Here is a 24,658-nt window from a genome sequence, read left to right as displayed (position 1 = left end):
TTGTCGTATGGCATCTATATTTTTTTCCTCTTCTGGATACCGAAGAAGTCAGTGTTCTATATGGCAGTAGCCCCTGACCGATGTGATCAAGCGAAATCCAATGTAGCTTCATCTCAGTTTACATTATCGCAGGCTATTTGACATTCTAGTCAGCAGAAAGGGTACGCAAATTCCGATGGCATTGGTCATTACGTTACTCATGTTCGTTACAATTACTCAACAAATATGGAGTGAAGGTATCACTTCTAGTTGATATATAAAATATGTAAATGGTTGAAGATAAGAGTTTACCAAAAGTTTCATTTTTCTGGTTTGTTTGGTTTAACACATAGATCAGGAAGCGCTTAAATGTGCGGAAACAGCAGCTCTGTTGGGTACATACAGATTCGTATCGAATTCAGCAGGATCGGAAAAATCTATCCACTGTTATGAAATTGTACGTTAGATAGCTTGTTGTGAACACAAACAGGCAGACAGCGTACGCCTTGAGTCCCAGGAAAAACCATAACAACATCTAAGGATAAACCTCACTCAACGTGTAAATTCATTACTAGTAGCTGAAACGATAAACAAAATGTATGCCTGACAGAACTGCAGATCATCTGATCTATTCGTTTAGTGCTCCGTTGCTGTGGGGAAATTTGGAAAGTATATTAACGTGCTGTCATAACCGGTTTCTAATTGGCGTATGTATGTTAAAGTGGACTGCCTTTTTTCACGAGGATGCTGTATGCAAAGAGTATCAGACACGTCGCTACATCTCATCTGATGCCCATTTCTACGCTAAACCCGGTTGCTGAGTTTTGAGTGTGGGTAGTATGTTGCACTATGGAAATACGGTTAAATAGCGCAGTATCTAGTCAGTAACCTAGGGTTGGAAAACACGTGTATGATGGTCAGTCTTTGCTAAGTTACTGGCCTACGTGCTGTTTTTCGCAGAATAACACCATCTTCGTACGACCATATGCTAACTTTTTGAAACTAGTCTCTATAGTTGGGTTCCCATCTTTTTCGTTGAGTGGACACCCCCGCCCAATTCGAAGGAGATGTGGTGCTTGCATTGCTCCAAGTTATTTGGCAAAACTGACCAAGCGGTCGAATTGTCTGTTTCCACTTACCACAGTTTAGTAGCATCTTCCTAGCTAATTATGGGTAAGTAACGGTTACTTTTGAAGGTAATCTTCAACAAAATTGATGTAATCATTCACATGGACCATGGTGTTTGTGAAACGAATCCAATGTCTTGCTTTAGTCAGCCGACAGTTCACCACAGTATGGTTCTTTGGTAACGTCTGCTCGTTCGCCCAGTATGTTAACCTCCGTCGTGGCCTGAAATCAATCCTCACAATGTGAGAGGACATGAGACAGTAAAATATTCGTGTTCTTGGAACAGTTTTTGCTTCATTCGTTCCTCATACTTGGACACACTATCCATTTTTCCAATTTCATGCTTTTTCACGTTCCAGGTCAGCTTTCTTTTGCTACTTAATACTCACATAGTGGGTTTGAAGTTTCCTAACTCATAATGCCGGGGAAGCGCCCATCTGCTTCGAATTCCTCAGTGGGTCCGACACCTAAAATGTAAGTTTTGTAATGCCTTTGCTCTTGAATGAATTCCAAAGATCGCATTTCATACCCGGGGGCTTTTTAATTCTTTGGTTTCATGCACTTTTTCGGGAGACCACTTCGGATAAGTCCTTCTAAACGGCCCCGAAGGGACAAACGCACCTGTCTTACAAGACCTTAACTTGTAGCTGTTAGTGAAGCCACCTAACCTGGCAAAGATACAGACTAATTATTCACCGGCGGCATCCACTTGCGCATCATCATCGGAGATTGAGTGACTAGCTTGATTTTTTCGTCTTTGTCGAAGGCAATACCTCCCATCATCTCCGCTTTTTACGGTTACATTTTCAAAGTAGTGAATTCTCAATCCGGTGAAGTGTGGCCAATAAACAGAAACGACTGATCTCACAACTGCACTCTACTTTGTCCATATCGATGGAAGCATGATTTCATCTGGAACTGACCGTATTCGTGTTGATTGATGTCATTGACTAGCGGTCTTCCCGGTCCTTATAGCTAAGTTTATCCTACCCTATGGCCAGCCCCATCCTCCCGCTGTCGTGGTGCCGTACTCCTTAGGAGTTCTTAGCGAATCAAACTAGCTAGCGAAGAAGCCGGGACCACTCTCTGGTCAGTAAGCTTACTCCCTGACCTTTCGAAGGTCAGATAACACTAAAGTGACAATTGTCCTTAATTTCCCTATCGATGCTGCTGAAACTATGTGATTTGTCAAAAATGTCGGCCCTCACTTAGTAGCAACTGCTAAATCATCCCATTGGGTAAGGAGAGTCTGTGTGGTGGGCCAAAAAATTTCCGTGTGCTTGCCAGTCGAGCTATATTAAGGATCGCTAACCAAATACAAAGTGGTTAGAAAACGACTAGCAAAAGGGGCAACAGTGGTGCATGTGGTTCGTTACTTGTTGCGTCACTTAGTTGGCGTGGCTATTCGTGTCTGTAACCACCGGACTGTGCATATGCTGTATATCCGACGTCCTCCATTCAATTGAACACTATTTGTATGACCTTTTGGATGGAGCGCGGTTTTACCGTGAGCACTGTGTATCGACGACAGGATTTTCCTGGGTTGCTGTTTTCATTATTTTACTCTTATTGGTACATGTTGACAAAAGCGTCCAACGACAGGTGGAGAGTCGAATTACGAGTGCTTGCAGTTCTACCTTATATATCGCGATATGTTATAGGACAGCTTGCCTCGCGTTGTCTTCGCCTAACCGTGTACTGAATGCAGTAGATCTAGGTGCAGCTAACCCATGATACGCTAACGAAGCTGTTGCCTACCGCGTGTAACTCTCCTACTCCATGCTTCGCCTGACAAAACGAGCAAATTGAATGTTGTCTCCATTGTGTGGCTCTCATTCCCTTACTCTCCTTATCCTCAGCGAGTAAAACTATGACAGCTGGATCCATCATACCTTGTTACGGGATCCATAGCTCTATACAGCACGTATCCTCTTTGTTGAATCATAGTCACCCTACCTCTCTATGGGTAAAATTATCAGATCTCAGCTCCACGAAGGTACTTGAATGCTTCGTTTTGGTACAGGATATATTGCATCGATTACTGTTGTCGTTCACTGCCCATGGAAGGCATTGTCCAACCTAACTATTTTGCACGTCTGCGTTTGATGCAAAACAATCGGTTTGCAAGAAGGTGACCAAAATGTCACTCGCGTTTCTTTCCTGATTTTAATCAACGAAGCGTCCTGCGTGTCCGATGGATTGGAAGCGATGTGCTGAGCTGCATATTTGGTCTATGGCTCATGGATTACGACGCTGGACAATTGTACGAGAGCGAACCACGTACGATAGACAATCACAAATGCGTTTTGGATTTTGTCTGAACAGTTCCCCCATTCTGATGTAATTGTTATGGTCAGGCCATGGTGTAGTAACCTCTCCTTGAGGAAATCTCTTGGCGATCCCTAAATCTGTCTTTGTGGGAGGATGGTCACTATGAATTTTGCACTCAGGTACTAAATTTTCATTTTATTTAGATGTTTCTCCCGGGAGTAGGGGGACAGGGGAGAGGCCTGAGGTGAATGTTTCAAATGCTGTTGAACATTCAGGATTCATACCTACTAACACAACGTTTGTGGTGAAGACTGTGAAGACATATTCGTATGGAACAACTAATACAATCACGCGTATTGGACGAGTGAATTGTTTTTTCATCCTTCAGCCGTATTGGCGTTGGTCAGTTCCAAATGGCAAATCTCTCAACAAACGGTGCTGTCTGTGTACTCAAGGCTAACTTATCAGTTAACTCAAGTCAGGGCAAATCTAAAAGAATTCATTTAGAGGACGGGTAAGCGCAGTAGCTGTATCTATTACACAGACTTTTCTAGGTGATATTCAACTTAAGCATTTTGGTAGGTGGGATAGGGCATTCCCAATAGGGAGCCTACTTTTTGATTTCTGAAATTCGTTTTCCTGCGTAACAGACTGTCTAAATTGATTGCTTTTAGCTGCTACATATTAGGTACAAAGCTGTTGTAGCAGTTTACCATAATGACCAACTGTGTCCGATCGCTCAGGCGGTGGAGGCCTTTAGTGGCGAAAATTTTTAGTGGGCGTGGACAGCAATCACCGTAATTAACGATGACTCCCAGATATCTGAATTTACGGTAATGATACGGCGAAACTTTGAAGGATGATATGCGTTGATGTGTACTTCGGAAGAACAATAGGTTCCTCTATTTCTTAGCTTCTCTCCATGCATATTTGTCTCTGTTACTGGAATTACCCTCACTACATAGCACTTTTGGTTCGGTCTTTGAGTTCTTTATTATTAAGCCTATCCACTAACGTTATCTAAAGAGGGCTAAACTTCAGTACACTTGGCTTCCGATCGTCTTGGGATCAAACCCAGTGAGCATTTAGCGTGTTGTACAGATATTTAGCCCTGAAATGTAAGGAAACCCTGTTCGTGAGCTCCTTACCCTGGTCTTTGCCGAGGATGGGATCTGCGTTTCGAGAGGTGATTGTGCTTATTGAAATTTGATGGGCCGCCCCTCAATAGGTAATAATTCTAGCCCGTCGCGAAACAGACCGTAGCCTTCCTAGTTTGGGGGTCTTTCTTGGCGAGCTTACTAGGGAACTAAAGTGTTTTATAACCATTTTCTTGTACAGGCTTCAAACCACTCTGGTTCCCCCACAACTCAACGGTAACGGCCAGATCAGTAGATTTTGGGAAGTGACCAAATCTTTACTGATCTACACACATCCTGATTGCAAATCCAGTTCCAAGGTAAATTCATATACTTTCATATGCTGGACAAAATCTCCGTAGATCATGGGTTTCGACATGGACGGAACCCTCATCACGACGGCTTCTGGTAAAACCTTTCCAAAGGATGCAAATGACTGGAAGTACGTTGTTCCCTACCATGTAAACCCACCAAATAACGTGGTACTCATCAAGGTTGCTAAATGACCGGGTTGTCAGCAAACTCAAGGAGTACCACGCTCAGGGTTTTAAGATCGTCATTCTCTCTAATCAGGTGAATTTTCAATCTTATTCTATGACTTGTATATTTGGTGACCGCTAGTCAGGCATCACAATGGGTTATCTGGACGTAGCTGGATTCCAGCGAAAGTTTGAAAGCATTGCATTTAAGCTGACTGTGCCCCTGCAGGTATGCTTTCCTTCAGTGTTCATCTTGACTAGCTTTTTGTCTTAGGCATTCTTCTCTCTCTTGTCGGATCGAAATCGGAAACCAATGATCGGTATGTGGGAACAGCTGGAAGAGAAGGGGAACGACGGTATACCAATAGACAAATTGGCATCAATTTATTGTGGTGGTAAGTTGGGTATCGTAGACAAATTGGTGTTCCATTTCGTTGGTTTTCCTCCAGGCATTCCGTTGGCGCCTTTGTTTACCTGACTGTTGCCTGTCACTGTTAGGACAATGTCTGGATCACAAGACATGCGGTAAAGTTTTTCACATCCATTCATTTTTTTTCGAGGGCTACCTCTACTCGGACGATAAGATCCCCGTAAGCTTGCTGTATCGTTTCCATCAAATCATGTTACCGTGTTTTCTCCTAGGATAATAATGGAAGCATTGTTTCTGTTTACTTTATCGAATTGCGATCACTCCCTGCTGATTAGAATGTTAGCTTTCCCACATCTGTTGCAAGTATCTTCCGCGAAAAAGATGTGCTCCGTAGAAACGGTTCGAAGGGAATCTGGCAGGAGGATATAGGTGCCTTCATCCACATTGTACTTGCTTGAGGTACTTGAAACAAATTCCAGGGCGTTCTTAATGATATTTATAATGATGAACATATAGATTTTGCACCCCTTCCGTGCATATCTGCCTTGCCATCCAAAGAAAGCACGAGACACCTTCAGTTTGCCAAGGCCTTGACAAGAGCAGTTGAGATGCCGGCGTTGGGTTTAAATCACGAACCTTCCGGCCATTCGGTTGGCCTTTAACAACCGGACCATAATGAGCTCCCCAGGACATTCCTATATTCGACATATCATCAGCAGTATGCTGTCAAGCATCAACCAAAACTCCAGCCATCGTCATTTCGGAAAATAAATACGATCCACACCTACTGATTTAACACTAGGATGACCACCTACTGATTCTTGACCGCATACTGTATTCAACTACTGATGCCTCTAACGGCCTACGAATAGGCCACAGTCACGAGTTTGCTTGTATTCAGGGCCTAGTGGTAACATAGAAATCTAGCTCTCAGAAGAATATGGGACCTTGTTTTGACGAGTTTAGTGTTGTTTTCCCCCTTCGTTGTTGTATTTTCATGTGTTTTGTCCTGGAAGTGAATGAAATCTCGTGAAAGTTTTAGTGCGAACTAATTTCCATCTCGCAACTTTGACCTCCCACTTTTCCCTATGTCCGCGTGTGCTTTGAAAAAGTAAGGACCGCTACGGGAGTCAATGGTTTTCCGACCACTGCTTGTCGGACACACGAAAAAGTGCCGGTATATACAGTGGTCCCTTCAATAGGGCCTTCCTCGGGACCTGACTACAGTGACCCCTTCTGGGTGCCCTATTCGCGGGACTCGACCAAACCCCATTTTGTACGAATAGGCAGAGTAAACTCCAGGTCGACCACTCACCTTTTTTAAGAAATTCGTTGTCCGTTTATATTTCTTATCATCCTTCCACTATTTGACCGCGTTCGGAATAAAGTCCTTTCACAGGACAGTGTTAGAACTCTAAATTTGTTCCTGCAATCTCCTTGATTCAAACAAGTATTCTGTAGTCTTCCGCGTCGTCCAAACATCCTTTTGATTGCCATTCGTTGTCTTGCCTTCCTTTGAAGCAGTTTGATTCGTTGCTTTTCGCACATGTCTAGCACCATGTAAGGGACACTTCTCCGATAAAATAGTACATATAAATTCCCTAATAAACCAATACTAACGTACCTGCCACTTGTCACTTGTCAAACGCAATCCACAACAAGAGGGAGTAACGTCCACCTCATACCTCATAGTCGTGTCTTGAATTCACTGTCGATTTTTGAAAAAGTGTAAAAACAGCCTAAATTATCGGCATCCTGGTGCTTTTCCGCCTTCATTTACCCTAAAAAGACGGCTTGATAGCCTTCTGCTGGGGTTAAGGGTTATCTACCCCACCAGGGGGTCTTTGGCGCATTCGCAGGCAAAGTAATCATCCCTACGTTTACCATATGGATTTAGTGTTGTGCGAATTGGAATGCACAAGATCTTCAGGAAACGACATTCAGTGATTACAATGACTTCATCACTTTTCGGCGATGCCGTAATCCTAATCGCTTAAGATTAGCTCAGTAGTGTCTCGTGACGCCTCTCCGATGGATCTTCATTTGAGGAACATTTTATTCCTCATGATATTATTGTCTGTGTATGTCATCTGTATTACCAGTCACACAACTGAGCTTTCGCGTAGTGATGGAGCCCGCAAAAACAATTGCCGCTAAACTGGCAGACCGTGGTATTACACCCTTGTGTATAGAAAGTTGTGTTGCCAAGCTCGTTAGGAGGTAACATCATCATCAGCTGCAAGACGCGTGCACTTGCTGTACAGTGGTTATAGCCATCACAGTTTCGTTCACCGAAAATTTTTGGGAGATGGAATAGGTAGCTGCCTACTGAAGTTGGTAGCTGATATAAATGATGCGTAAACACAGGATCGTCTGTGGACTTTTAATTGGGGAGACTGGTAGTGGAGAGATAAATACACCAGCGCCATTGAGGGCGCGACTGGGCCATGTCCAGCAATGCCTCTAACCATTGGTATGCCCCCTCTTGGGTTCCCCATCCAGGGAGACGGCAATGACCACCAGAGCTCAGTTTGCTGGTAGTGACTTTCATACTCATAGTTTGACCTCCACTGACTCGTTTGCGCCCTTCACGTGGTTGTGCAAAAAAAGCCCCCTGAGGAAGTCGGTCGACTAGCATACGGAGAGTGTGGCCAAGGCAACACAACCTACGCAGTTTGATCAGTTCATCTACCTTAGGCAAGTTATTCCTACCGAAAGTCGTTCGACTCACTTCAACATTGGTAATCCGGTTTTCCCACCAGACTGAGGCAATACTCCGAAGACATCGATGGTCAAACACTGAAAGTCTTCTGAAGTCTTCAGTGTTTAATGACCAGGTTTCTGACCCATCTAATAGTATGGAGTGCAGCATAGCATTGTAAACTCGACCCGTGACAGATAAGCTGATGTCATGCCTACGCCACAGGTAATGCGGGTTCACAAAAGCTGCTCTAGCCTTTCCAATCCGGATAGAAATATCGTCTTTTGCGTGACCACCAGGACTGGCACAGCTGCTCATGTAGACAAATTTGTCTACTATTTCAATCTTTTCATCCTCAATCATCAGGTTAGGGTTTGAGCCCACTCAATCTTGGAGCAGCATAGAGGTAAACTTGACCTGCGGACGTTGTAGCTCAAGCTAGCCGGCTAACAATATACTGGCGTACCAAATGGTATTCAGATTTTGGAAGAGTTGGTTCTTTTCGGAGGAGGAGTCAGATCAAAAGTACCACAAATTTTTCGATTCCTTTTTCCGTTTTGGGGGGAGGTGTGTGGCATTTTCCCAATAGTGAATTTCATCGGACGGAGGGAAATATTTCAGGAGGTTCGGTCGTTTTTTATTTCGTCGATTCTACCACCAGATCTTTTGTGTTAACTATACCCCTATAGCTGGTCTACACTGCTCAGGCTACCTCATATTTAATCCCATTCACAATCTGTCTTCAGCTTTTCTCGTTTTTTATTCGATTTCTAGATGCTGCTGGTCGTCCAGCTGAGGGTTCACGTAAAAAGGATTTCTCTTGCTCCGATCGCTTGGTGAGTTGGTTGCCTTATAATTCCTCCATCTGCTTCGTTTCTTATTAGTAGTCAGCGCAAGTCTCCTCCATTTGCCTGGCTAGTCATTAGAATAAAATTTTCATTTAGGACTGTACAACTGTGCTGACTGGTTGAATATCAACCCTCGAAGGGTGTGATCTGGCGCTCAGTAAACTAATATCGTATGTAAGTTATCAACTGTATGGGCTCATGTGATTCTGATGGCTATCAGCACGCTCCAGAAGAGAAGGGCATCGCATATATTATATGCATCGCTTGCCCTACGACACTTCTTCAGTCTTAAGTGTACTTATTCGGGCCGTCCAGCTGTAGCACCTTTTCGGCGCCTAGCTGCCACGCCACACGAAGGAGGCATGAGGGCTGGGATACTGCCAGGTTGCCCAAGCCTAGACAGGGGAAGCGTTCAGCTGTAGCACCCTTCCGGTGCCTAGCTGCCATGCCACCCGAAGGAAGCACGAGGGCTGGAATACTGCCAGGTTGCCCAAACCTAGACAGGGACGTCGAGTGGCGGAGGTCGGATTCGAACCACAGACCTTCCGGTCAGTAAATTCGTGCTGTAACCAATTGGTCCATCTCGCCGCATTTCTTACTCAGCTATGGTGCCACTTCTATCATAGATGAATGCCAACTGTCTTGTAAAAAGGATTCTACAAAATAAAAATGCTTCTGCAAAGAGAAAAGGTTCTGAAGTAACAATGACTCCACCTTTCCCAAGAGGGGCACATTTTTGCCCACCAAAGTCCGCGAATATCCTAGGCATCACAGTGATTGAGCGCAAATATGCGCCCGAACAGACGCTTTTTCCTAAAGCTATCAGGTCGGCCCCACTACTGATACGGCGTGTTGGTTATTTATGATAAATAGTTTGACGATGATCTGCTAACTTACTCAGCTAACTTACTACACAGCAGAGGTTGGATGGCACCGCTTCCCCTTTATTGAGCTTCCCCATAGCTCGGTCTTGGCGTCCATCTACACAGCAGCGACGCAGTAAGTGGGGTCTAATTCAATCGTCACTGGCGTGGTTGTTTTGCGCCGGTCGGATTTCATAGAGGTAGCTTCGATAGCTCTCCTTATCTTTCTAATAACAGATTAAGAGTGCATATAAACCATTCAAAGTTTGTCGCATTAGTCCCACGTTGCACAGGACAAACACACATGGAGTTGTATGCAATTTCACGGGTTTTTCGTTGTCAGAATTGTTTCAGATTTGGTTGTTTCGTGAATGCCGTACTTGATCAGACGCGATCATTCACTTATTCGTAAGCATATTACGAGGTGGGTAAGTCCTTAGTGTATTTCAATCACAGTATTCTCTCTGTGATTGATGTGGGTAAATTCAATCGCACTAGAAAGGTAATCGGAAAGTGGATGTGTATATGGTGTCCTACTGTTGATACTGGCGTGCACAGATACTCAGTGGAATTAAAGACAAAGGTGCCACGGCGGATCCGCGAGATAGACGAAACACCGCATCATGTTTAGGTAGATTGTTTGCCAAGCCCGATTAGCTTTTGTTCCGTTGAGCATCGTTTGGTCCTAATCACTTCCATTTTTTTGATCAGTTTGCTCTAAACGTTGGATTGCCCTTTCGAACTCCCGAGGAACTTTGGTACGGTCAACCAGCTCCGAAGAATTTTGTTTTGCCCAAATTCAACCCACACTCTGTGCTAAAAGAAGGTTCGGGGACCAAAATGCCCCCTCTGTCACGACCTAAAACTCCGGAAATTATCTTGATGGTAGGCTATCCTGCTTGTAAGTTTCCACAACTGCTTGCTTGTGCCCATTGGTCTTCAGAACTTTATTGGAATGCACAGCCCAGTTATTGACTCAGATGTGCCATAGACTAAGGTCTACTAATTCTTCATCCTAACCTAACAATATGATATTTACCCCCAAGGCTCGGAAACATAAGCTCACATATGAGCGAGGAATCACAGTTGCTGCCAACGATACACTTTTGCTCATGTAATAGCTTGCGTATATGTATGTATAGAACAGACAGGACAGTGTTGTGTAGTCTCTTTAGGATGAGCATATCTCAGTGTGCTGGAGTTTTCATCTCCTAGGGGTCCATCTAATCGGAGGTATGTTAAAGTAAGCTATAACAAGATGGTTGTGTACTTCAAGATATGGTCTTCTCTTGTTTTGGAAGACTGTCGTATTTCCTGGTGGATTTAGGTGAGTGTTGCACTCAAGAGCATTCCTAAACAAATTTGGTCATTTTTTCTGACGTGCCTCAGAATGTGGACTGACAAAGTCGCCTTCGACTGATAGTATGTGATTGTGTAATTCCTTTTCCAGCTCATGCCCACGTATTAAACGATAAAAATAATTGCCAATTGATCAGGTGGCTGTTGATCTGTTCGCCCTGCACCCAATCAGTTACCGATTAATGCACCAGAGCTACCAATATTCCAGCACATTACCGGTAAAAAATATAAAATCCGTTACCAAGTGTAGCCAACCTAGTTGTTAAATATTTTACTGGCCGTTTGATACGGGTTACACGTTCTCTCTTCTGTTTTAGCTGGAAAGTCGTATTTTTGTCAGAAGACGCTGGCACCATTGGGTTATACAGTCGTGAGCAGAGTAAGTCCGAATAAATCACTCAAAGTTTATGGCACGAGCCTGTAACGACACCGACCCCACCAGAAAACACACTTACTTGATTCCTTCAGTTTCTCCAGAAGGAGACAACTGTATCCACGAGGTGGTTGTAGAGCTAACCCATAGGGACCTATCAACGTCTCCAGATGATCCATTACGGTGCAAGATAAGTTTTATGAGACCGACAGTTTATTATTCTGATGATGCCCTCGCCGAATGGGGATAACTTTATTTCCATGTGATTCGCTTCTTAGCAGTAAACCACGATACTAACAGGAAATATTTTGTAGATGGGTTGGCTTATTCGTGTCGTACTGGTGTGTGATGCCCAGCTGCTCATTTCAGTTACCCGTCAACGGAACAAATGAAGATATCCTGCTTTGGGTATCATAATAGAACAACTATCAAACTCCTCACTAGGTACTCGCAATCGTAAGGGTACATAGCGGCAAGTTCACTCGTCGTTTCTCGTTGTGTACTAATGATATCTCCATTGGTATTGTCACCACATTCTCCAGGTGGCTGCTCGACGGTATATTATGTACTGTCTCCAACTTCACAGCGTGGTGAACTGTTTGCTTTTTTGATTGGTGCTCGCGGGACCTTCACATAGAATCACAACTTGGCACAATATCTTCCATATTGTTTTCGCACACACACTTGCTATCCCATGACTTCGATATGAAGTCTAACCCAGTGAGCTTGTAGAGCGTCTGTTCAGTAGCTTTTGCCATATGGTGAGTAGTCTTTTCAGAAGATTGGCCCCTAAACCCTAAGAAATATGCACAGGTTGGAAATTTGCCTCAGATAACAAAGCGCCAAGCGAGCCTCCGTTCCACCGGTTACTTCAATGTTCCGTTGTTGCGAAATCATACCACGAAGTGGGCTATAAGTGCACAGGAGTCATACTTCAAGAAAACTACCTTCGTTCTGGTACACAGATTTGCTCCAACGACTTGGACACCTTAATTAGGTATCATTACTACCCGTCAGTTTGGTTTCCTCCAGTAAAGAAGTCGAGTCGAAAGTCGTTCAGCTGTAGAACCCTTCCGGTGTCTAGCTGCTATGCCACCTGAAGGAAGAATGAGGGCAGAGATGCTGTCAGGTTGCCCAAGCCTAGATAGGGGAAGTTAGGAGGCAGAGGTCGGATCCGAACCATGGACCTTCCGGTCAGTAAATTCACGCTGTAACCACTGAGCCATCTGGCCCCTCCAGTACTTGCTCCCTGTGCGTCTTCATCGATGATTACAAGTGGTCTGACTCGAACACTTGACCGGACCACCTCAACCTTCTGAGAAGAAGCGGCCACGAATAAACCCGTCCGATGATCGTACCCTTACATTGCACTACGCGCTCCATTGTCAAATTATTTGCCACTCCCACCCTCGCTGATGCACTCGATATTGTTAAGCTCACCCATCTTACTGCAACTCGAGTGACTTACCGACCTTTTGTGTTCCCTTCACCGACTGTCTGGAACTTCGCTTTGAACTCTATCGCCTTGTGGAAGCCACTCATGTTCAAATCGACCCGTTCACCTTATTCCATCTTGTCAAATTCTATAAGAAGAGGGTAATGGGGTGCGAAACCAAACAGCTGGATGAAGTCAAGCGTCCGGGAACGGACGCTGGCATCTTACTCGACATGATGCTCAAATGTGCTTACTTCATTGCTGTTTGAAACGGTATACGCCTTATTTTATGAGCTTTTTGTTCTGAGTCCCCATTCTCTCCCACATGGGGTAGTTTGGTGGTTAAGTGTCATTATTTACGCCGATGTTCATCTCCTGCGGGGAACGTGCGTTGCGATTTCGCTGCGATCATTTTCTGCGTGACCTTTCTATTGAACGTTAATTGCTGTAGCCTAAGTAACGTCGAACCGCATAGGTGCATACTCTGAAAGTGGCCATATTGAATAGCGAACGAAGGTTACCCATCAACTTCTTTTGTTCGTGTGATAAATATACAACTTTGAAGATGGGCTGAGCTCATCATCCTAGAATCAGTAGCGTGACTATATCACGTGACGACTGTCCGACTCTCACTCCAATTAAATTTCCTAAAACCCACATTTTGGGCCATGCTGACGAGTCTTTTGGATTCAGATAAAGGTTTCATAGCTCTCTAGCAGTTGGAAAGTTAAAGACGCTGAGCCGTTGTGATTAACAAGTAGTATATCATTTTTGGTAAGCGCCGTTTGAGGCTCTAGATCGGCTGTCTAGTGAATTGAAATCTATTCAGTTGGTGATATTGAGTGGTTATGAGCAGCAAGAGTTCATAATTCGCACCTTGATGGCTCTCAAGAGGTTTTTCTTTGAGTCATATCTGTCAAGTGTTAATAAAGCCACGTTTTCCGTTAACATCTCAGCTGCCTTTTAACCGGGGGTAGATCAAATTAGTTAAGTTATCATTTTCATGGAATAGCTGGCTTAACATCCAGTTTTCCTAGTAATAAACCGAAACATACCTTTATTTGCGGGATGCACTGAAGCCACTGTAAGGTCCGGACGTTTATGGATCTCACAGGACGATTGCGACTATTAGCCAGTAGTCAATAGGAGCAGACAGACGTGGGGCAGCAGATGATATATTGAGGACTGACAGGAACTGGTTCTACAGACAAACGGATCAGTAAGCATCATGAATTAAGCAAACATACAATCAACAATGACGCAATCAGCAGGAGCGGGAAGTAGTCACTGACGCAGCACGGATTTCTATAGGGGCAACATACATACAGGGGCAGTCTGACAGTGTGACTTGGCCGTAACGCCGCAGGAGTCAGTACGTTCGGGATGTGAGGGACTGTCTTTCGGTCGGCGTCGACGCAGCCGCTCGTGTCGCGCGACAGGTCAGATTGCGCGGTTTCGTCCGTTTAAAACAAAGCTCAGCAAAGCCTATATCTGGCAGGCGTGATACATGGGTAATACAAAATAATCAGCCCTTCGGACGTTAGTTCGATCCAGTTGGTAGCGCGTTCGCTTGCCGTCCGGAGGGTCCGGGTTCGACACCCGGACGGTGACCTTCTCCATCGGAGTGGACGCTCAAAATTGGTGCAATCGAGACAAAGTTGCAGGCAATGACAGACGGGTAACAAAATGTTGACATCGATTACTGAGTTATAAGCAGTTACTCATGAGTAGTCAGAAAACAAGGAAAGTTACCCCTGTTCACCGTTGATTCACAGGGGGAATCAACAGCCACTTTAAACTGAAGCTCGGAGGATTGATGCATCATCCACATCAGAGACAACAACATCACTCATACCTCACTGCCGTACAACCACAAAGTTTATGTAATTGTATTTAAGGCCTTAGAGTGTGGGGGGAGTGGACCTGATACTGACTGATCATAAGCATTCTGAGATGCTTACACCTCCAAGCACTCGGTCAGACAATGTGACAGCATAAATGCCACCGACAATGACCAGCAGCCATTTCTTGCAGTTTCTGCCAAACGTAGGAAAGGTCATAAAGAATCCATCCTGCAAAGAGTACCCCACCAAAAACACCCGAACCTCTTTCAAGCCCTTCTGCCAAGTACGACATTGTACACCTCGTGGTTTGTGCCATTCCAAAGAGAACATGGAGAACAACACTCGTTCTGGCAAATAGTGTTTCGAAATGCGTAGCACATGGCTGAGCCGCCGCAGTTGATGGTGTTGGATGTTTTCCGCGGCTGAAGTACCTGCCGCACAACCAAATACCTATTTTCTAGTTACCTCGTTACGAATTTTTCGACGCCATCCGACACCAGCAATGCGTTTTTCGTATCGGTGGTCAAAATATAAAGGCGCCTCACATCTGCCCGCGGTGACCTAGCAACCATACAATACAGCCGTTGCTGTAGTCTGATGCATACGATCCTTGAGACCCAGTGATATAACTTTTTACGCCACAAGTGAGGCAAATTAACAAACATGATTCGGGCGTTTGAGATTCGTGCATTCATTCCATCAGGCGCGCTCCCGTCAGAGCCAAGCCAACCACTAAGGTACATTTTCCGGTGATTCCCCTTGAGTTGATACATTAAACTCCTTGTTACACCCAAATCTCAAGCACCGTTCAGTGAGTGAGTGAGTGATATGCGAGCAATCTTTATTGAATGCTCAGACGATCAGGCGGATAAATCATCTGACTGGCACGTGGGTTCAATTTGGAGTAACAACTGATATCGACCTAATTGAAGGTGGAGGATTTATGACAGCAACAACAAGTCAAGACTGACTGCCTTCAAGACCTGTTTCCGCTCTATGCAGCAAGTATTACAGTGATACTAGTATGTGAGTGTTTCAGGTAGGCTGGTCTGTTGTTGACATAACGTTCGACAACCGTGAGTTTTCAATGAGCAAAACTTGCGCGATGTCTCTGTAGAGATTTTGATGAGTTTATTGGTGGGAAAAGTCTGATAGCGAACGAAATGGTACACGTTTGGTAAATATACTCATCACAATGCTCAGCAGTCGCTCAGAACCTACCGTTACTGAATCACAGTTGATCTGAGTTGATCTGTCTTTATAACTGTACATGTTACAGGTAGTGGATGAAAGCAATGATACTTGCAGGAATGAACGCTAATCAGGTAATAAGGTAGAACTGGCAAAGGCGAAGGAAGTCAGTTACTGATTGGGACATTCTTACAACAAGCTCTTTTTTCAGCGGCTCTCTGAGTGCTGCACTGAGGATACACATCCGGAATAGCTATCTGAACAGTCGTTTAAGAAAGCAATAGGTAGATATAGTTAGTGGGCGTTCAGTGGCCTGTCACAAGCCATCAGTCGGTCTAAACATGATGGTGTAACGATGAGCACCATCACTGCTTGTCTGTTTGTCATCAAAGTACCAGCGTCGTCCGTCAGTTCTTTCAACTTCTAACCGAACCTTCCCCAACATACCACTATGGAGGTTACTGGGGACCGCCCAGTAACCCACCGTCAATGCGGTAATGGGTAACATTCCATTAAGTTTGCAGTTATTAATGCCGTCACCCTTTAGGATGACAATATCAGGCGGGTAGTCGTCAGAAAATGGAATGATTATGTAATATCGTATAATACTGGGATATTCAAATCCCGATTTGATCCGATGGGGACAACTGGGGCTGTCTACTCATGACTTGTTCCCGAATATGTATCGCCCACTGACCCGGTTCTTCACAGCGTTTATGGCAGATATTGCTTCACGTTTAGGGTAAGCAGCCTGTCTGAGTCTCCGACGCACCCCAGCTCTCACTGAAACGGGAGTCTGGGTCGAACCATTTGGTTGGGACTTCCACCTTTCAGGCATTCCCTATTGGGTAGCATCACTGTATGCGCACATCTAGTTGGGACAGACAAAAACAGTTTTGCGACAGTAGTTTCCAACTCAAAGCCATGTGGATTAACTCTTCTAACATATTACCTTTCTTGACTTCAGGATGTGTTAGGAACCTGGCAAAAATGCGTGAAGGCATGTGAAGAGGCCGTAGCTAGGCGTACTCCAGTCGCTGTGGACAACACAAATATGGACCGAGAATCGCGTGCTCGCTACATAAAGATTGCTCAAGCTGCTGGAATCCCCATCCGTTGTTTCATCATGCAAACCGAACTAGAGCATGCCCTACACAATGAGAAGGTATCTTTCGCGTTTTGTGACTATGATTGCAGCTCTCGTGTTTTCCGCGTTAAGAAAATTCGCATTGTTATCTTCACATCCATGGGGTCGACTGCTTTTATGACTGGAGCAGACATCAAGATATCTACCTCTGTTAGAGTTTGTACAATATTTGGGAGTTCCTCTCAACCGATTAATAAACAGTTATAACTAAGTCATCCGAACAGTGCCCGAAGCCGGATATTTCGCAGCCTTGCTGGATACTCGGAATTTCATTAGGGACCTCTTAGATACGAGTTCCCATAAACTAGGTATTCGAAAGTTCGTGGACTGCCAGATTGTTTGAAAACAAGCATCCTTCTTCGTTGTTACTTCGTTCACATTTACTTATAAAGAATAAAAAGATAAGCGTTCAGCTGTAGCACCCTTCCGGTGCCTAGCTGCCATGCTACCCGAAGGAAGCACGAGGGCTGGGATACTGCCAGGTTGCCCAATCCTAGACAGGGGAAGTCGAGTGGCGGAGGTCGGATTCGAACCACGGACCCTCCGGGCCATCTCGCCTCCTCACATTTACTTGAAGCAACCTTGGACGTCCAACTAACAATGTTGCGTTTCAATTTTCTCACACGATCTACCTTTCTTGTATACACCAGAATGTACGTGCGAACTAATGTGTTTTACAACAGCACTCATAAGGGGAGACTCAGCTTGAACAAGAGATTCAGTTGATCCTCTTGTGAAAACCAAATTGATGTGCGAGTGTATTTGTCAAATTTTGTTTCTTTCGTGTCTTATACAGTTTCGTGTCCTGACTGATAACAAGCATGCTCCGATCGGAAGCATGGTTTTCAATATGTTAAAGTAAGTCTGTTACCTAATTCGTTCACTTAACACCCTCTGGAATTTTGCATTTTCTATGAGTTTACCGGGAAACAGCAGCAGTTAATGTTCTATGATTGCCTGTTCTTCTTCGAAAAAGCATCCCTAAGTGGTTTAACATTTGGATGGAATTGCATTGTGATCAAAGTTCTCGTCGAATTTTTGCAATCCAACTGGCTAGAATAAATTGCACCACTGCCGTTTGATTGTACCCATTCGTTGTAGGTGACATTTTTATGAAAATACTGGCGCGAGCGCCACGTGACCGGCACGTCTGACTGACCTTACTGTTTCCATCTACATCGTGCTTGCTAGTGAATAACGCTACTCCTTTTCGTGCACTTGTGGGTCTATGTGTTTCCTTTTTCAACATACATGGGCAACCTGAATGATAAGTGCATGTGGATTTTTCACCTCAAAAATAATGGTCAAAATCAGTGAACGGTGTGTGCACACGTCTGTGCACCAATCAACATGCGGGAAAACCTGTCAACCCTAACCAGGTACTAATCGTTCCACACATAAAGATGCATACATCGATAAAGCGGCGCTTTTGTTGACAGTTGACAGAACCTGACCAGGTATTACATTGAGTTATCATCGTGAGTTGACTCGGCATGATTTTTGAGCGATACTTTCTACGGCTTTCCGGCTATGAACTCAGCATGGGCACATTTAGATGCCGTCTGTTTATGCCAAACCAGGCGTATATGTTGACGTATGCTCGCGAGTGAAGTACTATTCCTAATCAAAACTTTCATAACTATCCAAAGGATAACATAACCGAACTACGGGTTCGTTCCGCCCTTGGGTGTCTTATATTCAGCTGCCCCCTTCTCCGAAGATCTAAAAAAGAAACTCAAGGGGACTGTGGGTTTTTATGCCTATTTGAATCAAATTTACCGGTAACTTTCTTATCCCCTCCGATAGGTCTAAACAACAACCTCCAAAAATTGAGGAAGGATTCAGTGAATTGGTCTCCGTCCCGTTCCTTCTGGATACTACACGCAGTCAGATCTCCCTCTATACAAAGTACCTGCTTGAAAAGTAAACACTGCCATGTCAAGAAATTCCTTGGACATTGTTGCACATAACTGAGTAACTTATCATCGTCTCTATTTTCACACTGGTCACGTTCGCTCACATTAAAACGATAAAAAAGCCTATACTAAGATAGATGCTGTTCGTTCTCTCTCTTGTTGTAAAACCTCGTTTCTCATGTTACATGTTTCACATTGTTGCTCATCTCGGTTGCTTGGGTTGTGCTGAGACTTCCAGTGACCCTCCGAGAAAAGGATTCTACCCCTCAGGTCTTGAAAAACGGTTCAGTTGTTGACATCGTTCTCTTTTTGAAGCGTCACTATGTTTTACGGATAGTAGACGAACCAGATCACTCGCCCAACGAGCTGGTCGGTTTCTTGGCAGATATTCCCTATTCATTTGATCCTGCCAGAGGTCACTGACGATTACAACTCTGACTTTGATATTGTTTTTCCAACACTAATTAGCCCTTGTCGAAAATCGTTCACTTATATTAGGATTTCAGCAAATTCGAGGCAGGTAATACTCTTGCGAGTTTCGCTGTCAACTCGCTGTTTGCAGAAAAAGGACTCCCCAAAAGTAACCAAGCATTTTTTTATTGGTAAAAACCACACTTTCAGGCTGGTCACAGTGCAGCGTAGACGTAATAGAGGAAGGCATAAAAGCATGTGTGAACCGCGCTCATCTCGGTTTTGGAATCCGTGTTTTACGCTCAAGAACATGGCATGGCAATGAGGTTTACAATGTCTCCGGTTTTGGCAAGTTTCTTTATGAAGGATTTTGAACGGATAGCTTCAAATGTATTCCGGTACCCACTGAGACTATTTTGGCATAGTGTAATTGACATGTTTGTCGTGAATAAACAAGACAAGATCGAAAAATTTTGCAATTACCTAGTAATTCGCATTCCTACGTCAATTTTAGTTCAGGATCAAAGTCAGTTTGAATCACACTACCCTTCTTAGACTGAATGGAAACTAAAAACTACCTCCTATTAACACGGGTGATTTTGGATTATTCGTCCGCGCATCTTAATGCGATCGATATTCGCTAGTTGTTGTGGAGTGCTGAACGCAGTGCAACTCTGAATCGGTCCCTTGGCTTCCTGCTCCACCCACTGTGGTATATCAAAAGACACGGTAGCTCTACACAGCCCTTTATGGAGACAAAGGGATATTATTACAACTGTGTTTATAGGGTAGTCACAGAGTGTTCCAGAATCTCCGTGAGAGGGCAAGAAGCGTCGAGTCAAAGGTGCTTGACTCGGGTTGGCTGGCATTCTGACCAATCAGGGCATGCCTTCGTTTGACCCGTGTCCTGCACATGACATCCGTCCAAATGATGTGATGTTCGGTTATTAGGGACGGCTGGCCTCCGTACACTAGTATAACCTCATCAGTGCACAAAAGTTGGTCGACGATCGGACAGTAGCTAAAATGCAAGTAAGAAACAATCCTTGAGGTATTGGATTTCAGCAACTTTGATTACGCGTCGATTTAGAAAGGTACTGGTGCCAGTGGTGAAACCCGATGGGGAATGGATTCGGGCTGTTATTATTCTATCTACACTCGAAGGATTCTAAAGACGGTTGAGACAAGCATAGTTTTCCGGAATGGAAACATTGTGCTATGCAGTGGTTCAATTGAAGGATCGACTCCCGTGGGATAAAACTAGGGTTTGTGTTTGCAAGATCAAGTGCAACAACCGCATCAAGGTTTATAGAGGATAGAAGGCTAAAAAACTTCACATCAGAACCCGTAACAAAAAAAGAAATAAACAGGTTGCCAAAAAATGACGATGAGTACATTAACGATGGGACAAGACACGGAACACAGATTTTAATTTTTTTCAAAGTGACGACTACGATTCACGCCACAGGGACTGAGGACCGAGACGGTGGGAAGGGCAAGGCATTGTATTGTGAAAAGAACAGAAGGCGTAGGGCTGGCGAGATTACGGAGGGTGTTATGAGATCAATCAAGCTTATACGTGGCGGTGTACGATTAGCAATGGTGAGTCATCAACAGAAGTACATGGCCGAAGCCGACCAAAGTCCACATAATCTCACCCCTAACTCAACTGTCGTAGTACTTAGGAACCCACAAAGACAAAAAGAAAGTGCAGTTGGCCTAGAAATATTCAGTCGAAGTTCTCTGGCCTTACGTTGCTTTTGTGTAAAGAGCGAAACGCTGCACAGTTGTAAGCCATTGGTCTTCCACCAAGCCTTTCTAAAACGGTACTTGTGGCTTATTTAATCGGAATTAGAGCACAACACTGCACGGAACTAAAGCCCTATCGAATACGAGGGCTAGCGTAAAAGGTACTCAGTTGCTGCTAATCGAAGTGTCAACGTCAGTTTCATCAATCGCTGGTCCCCTTTGCTGATTCTCCTGTAAGTGCGCTGAACCAATAGGATGCCGCAAACGTGCATAAAAGGACAAGTACTCCAAAGGTTCCGTACACTGACTAACGAGCGTAGGACCGATTGGTCTATCGTTGACCATCTAGTTGACTCAGAGCTGTACTCTACTGTTCGTTACCCTTATAGTATGGCGCAGCCCAATCCGTCGACTGTCCTTCCCTGTGACAATATTATCTATTTTCAGTCTACTTGCGATCACATACATCTACGGGTTATTTTGATGCTGCCTTGGTTTGCTTAATTGTGACAGTTCATACATCTTTATAGAGACGATTTGGACTCTGTTTACTAGTATGGTAGATTAACTGCGAACCGGGTGACCATCCTGCACACTCGAGCTAGTTAGTAAGCTCATTTCTGGGCGCGCGATCCGTCGTTGAAAGTAACTTTTGGATGGCACCGGGAGACATACCTGTGAGTTCAAACTCTATGCACGATTGTCACTGCTTATGACTTACAAGCACAAGCTAAGAAGAATACCATAGCTTGCCTGGTTTCCTTTACGCTGAGAAAATATCCCAGACTCTTCCGGGGTTTCTTTCGCGATGATATCCTCAGGTCCTGGTTTCTAAGCTCCGCTCCTCCCTCAAGCTTATAGAGGAGTACTTGAAACTCCCACGGTACGTAGAAACGACGCGTACGGGTGACATTTGAAAACGAATCTACCGGTCAACGACGAGCGGTTTTCACGGAGGCGAATGTTTGTTGCCGTGACCAGGATACAAATGAATGTTCATTGGCCACAACATGTTGAGCGTGGGGGTGTCCGGACTTTCCTGGAAGATTTTGAGGACGGCCGAGGTTGCTGGAATGTTAACTGGCCGGGGTAAGTTTACTTCACTGAAGGCACTGCTGAGAAGCCGAGCGAAGGCGGCTCTAGGAAGATGGACTGGATAGCCGCGAATGAAACCTTGTAAGGGATGCCGGTCGACCGCCATGAAGCTATAAGTTGGTTCAAGGCGGTCAGGATGGAACAAAGATGCGACTCGACGATGTTCGCCAGTCTGTATCAGGGGCTGAATGGTGCCTTGTCGGGATTAGAAGGAGTATTGCTCCGGCAGTTGCTGTCTGACCAGTCCATGGAAGGTGTGCAGCCGGCGCTCGGTTGTAGTTGGTGAGTGTGACCGGGCCAATTGAACTTGGTGATCTGGTGCATCTGGCATGCGAATAGGCCGAGGCGCTACTGGCCACGCTGTAGTCACAGGAGAAGCGGGATGAGACACCAGTGGATGACCTGCGGACCAAACTGGACCGACCAACCGAGCTGCTTTCCCCCACAAAGACAGAACTGCGAAGTCATGTCCGAACGAGCAGATGCTACAACTGTGGCATTCCTGGCCACTGGAAGAACCAATGTCGACAAAGCAACTCGTACAGTGGAGTAGCAATCGTGTTGAAATCCTTGACAGACCGGTTGTAGTATACTGCTCGTTCGAGAAACTGCCACAAGGACTGCTTTCGATCGGGGACAGTCCCTGATCTTTGTCAGTTTTTCCGGCTGTGGTCCAGCCTCTCCTTGGCCCACTATGTACAAGAAGTCATACCGAACCTCGAGCGAGCTATGTGTTGGCTTCATTGATCCGCAGGCTAGCTTCCTGACCACACTTCAGTACGAGTTAGTGAACTGCATGCTCTGGTTCCAAATTGTTACACGTGACATTGTCGTCCCCGCACATGGCAACATTCTGTAACCTCTTCGTTAAACGAAGCATCAGAAAGTGAGTGGTTCCCCCGACAAACTAAACGGTATCTGTCTAAATTGATACTGGGCATCCCCAACCATGAAAGCCGTCTTCTTCCGGTCCTCTGACTTGACGGCTATTTGCCAGTATCCGGAGCGCAAGTTAAACACCGTGAAATAGTGGGGTTGCTGGGACGAATAAAAATACTCCGCCCCGAAGGGCATTCCTTTTTTCGTTTGGCTTTGAATATTCAGGAAAGTATCTCCTTTTCTCCGATGCTTTCAGTTCTTTAGTCCGGTCATCATCCTTCGAATTTCAGCCTCTATAGATGGATTGGATAGGTCCATTTTCACAAGGTGCGTGAGTTAGCTGTGCAGGATAATCCATACCTAGATTTGTTGGATTGTTAAGCAATGTTGAGAATTGTGCCTTCCAATTCGTCCTGTGTGTCTTCAGATTATAGAGCGCCCGGTCGCTCCATTTACCGTGGATGTATTGGAATTTTGTATTTTGGCTTTATAGATTTCATTCAGTGCGCCAAAGAACTCTTTCTGACATCGTCGGTCTGTATACGATGGGGTCTCTTAGCCCTTCATAGCCCGCTGTTCGTTATTCAACCTGCGCAGATGGCTCAAAAGTTTGGTCATCGCTATGCGAAGCCCCGCTCATACTGACTGGTTTGACGGTCGCTGAGGCGATTGGATAAAAGCTGTCTTATTCCCAAGGAAGATATAGGCTCACCATTTTCATACAATTTTTTTTCAATCGGACGCTTTTCCTCGGAGCCACTGACATGTTTTACTTGATTCTGGCCCATTGTTCTTCAAACATATCCGGTGCCTTTGAATTGGAAAAGTATGCGACAGCCAGAACCATGAACTGCTTGGATTAAGCCTGGTTGATAATAACTTCGTATCATAGCGAAGCGGTTTGGCAAGGGTCAGTTGCACCAATACATGGTCAGTATCGCTCATCACCTTTTCATACGAACATTCTTGAGATCCTTTTTTGGGATAATGATATGATTCAAAAGATGCCCATATCCACTTTGTGGATGCGCCCAGCCGTGATGGATGCTTTCCTAACACTGAACCGTGTTTTAGTGATGGCGGGCTCCGTAGTCGCAAACATCGTTAGTGGATACCGACTGTTTATTGTCATGGCTCCAATTCCGAACGCCCCTTCTGTTTTTCACGACTGATTTGGGCGTTTAGGTTACCTGTGAGGAGCACATCAGTTGACCGAATGAATGTGATGACGGTTGACAACTGTTCTTGGGATTCTTCCTGGCCTTCTCAGTGAAACGTCGATGGACTGTGCACACTGACAAAAGTGCAAAAGATGCTCTTGGCAGTCGTAGCCCAATGGTAATTATCATCAAGTTGATGTATTTCGGCTTATCTGGTGTTTTTATACACATGGTCTGCCAATGCAAACCAGACTCTATTGTTTTGTCGCCCTAGGTCAAATTAAGAATCAGAAGGTAGTGTGCACTAACAACAGTTTACACCCG

General features: G+C 44.8%; 1 protein-coding gene across 1 annotated transcript; it reads left to right on the top strand.

The window, feature by feature from the left end:
• Window positions 1-1,525: 1,525 nt before the first annotated feature.
• Window positions 1,526-19,140, top strand: T265_10361 (hypothetical protein; the record flags this gene model as incomplete). The annotated part of the gene is made up of 12 exons (XM_009176712.1): window positions 1,526-1,581; window positions 4,717-4,834; window positions 4,877-4,956; window positions 5,009-5,087; window positions 5,136-5,222; window positions 5,268-5,388; window positions 8,839-8,900; window positions 10,487-10,676; window positions 11,452-11,513; window positions 16,945-17,142; window positions 17,921-17,982; window positions 18,931-19,140. 12 exons carry the CDS (start codon window positions 1,526-1,528, stop codon window positions 19,049-19,051), a joined length of 1,236 nt encoding a protein of 411 aa, XP_009174976.1.
• Window positions 19,141-24,658: the final 5,518 nt, after the last annotated feature.

Source organism: Opisthorchis viverrini, assembly GCF_000715545.1.
Source record: "Opisthorchis viverrini unplaced genomic scaffold opera_v5_355, whole genome shotgun sequence".
In the NCBI taxonomy this organism is placed as follows: Eukaryota; Metazoa; Platyhelminthes; class Trematoda; order Opisthorchiida; family Opisthorchiidae; genus Opisthorchis; species Opisthorchis viverrini.
Note: the sequence above shows the minus strand (reverse complement) of the source record. Positions and strands in the feature narration are given on the sequence as shown.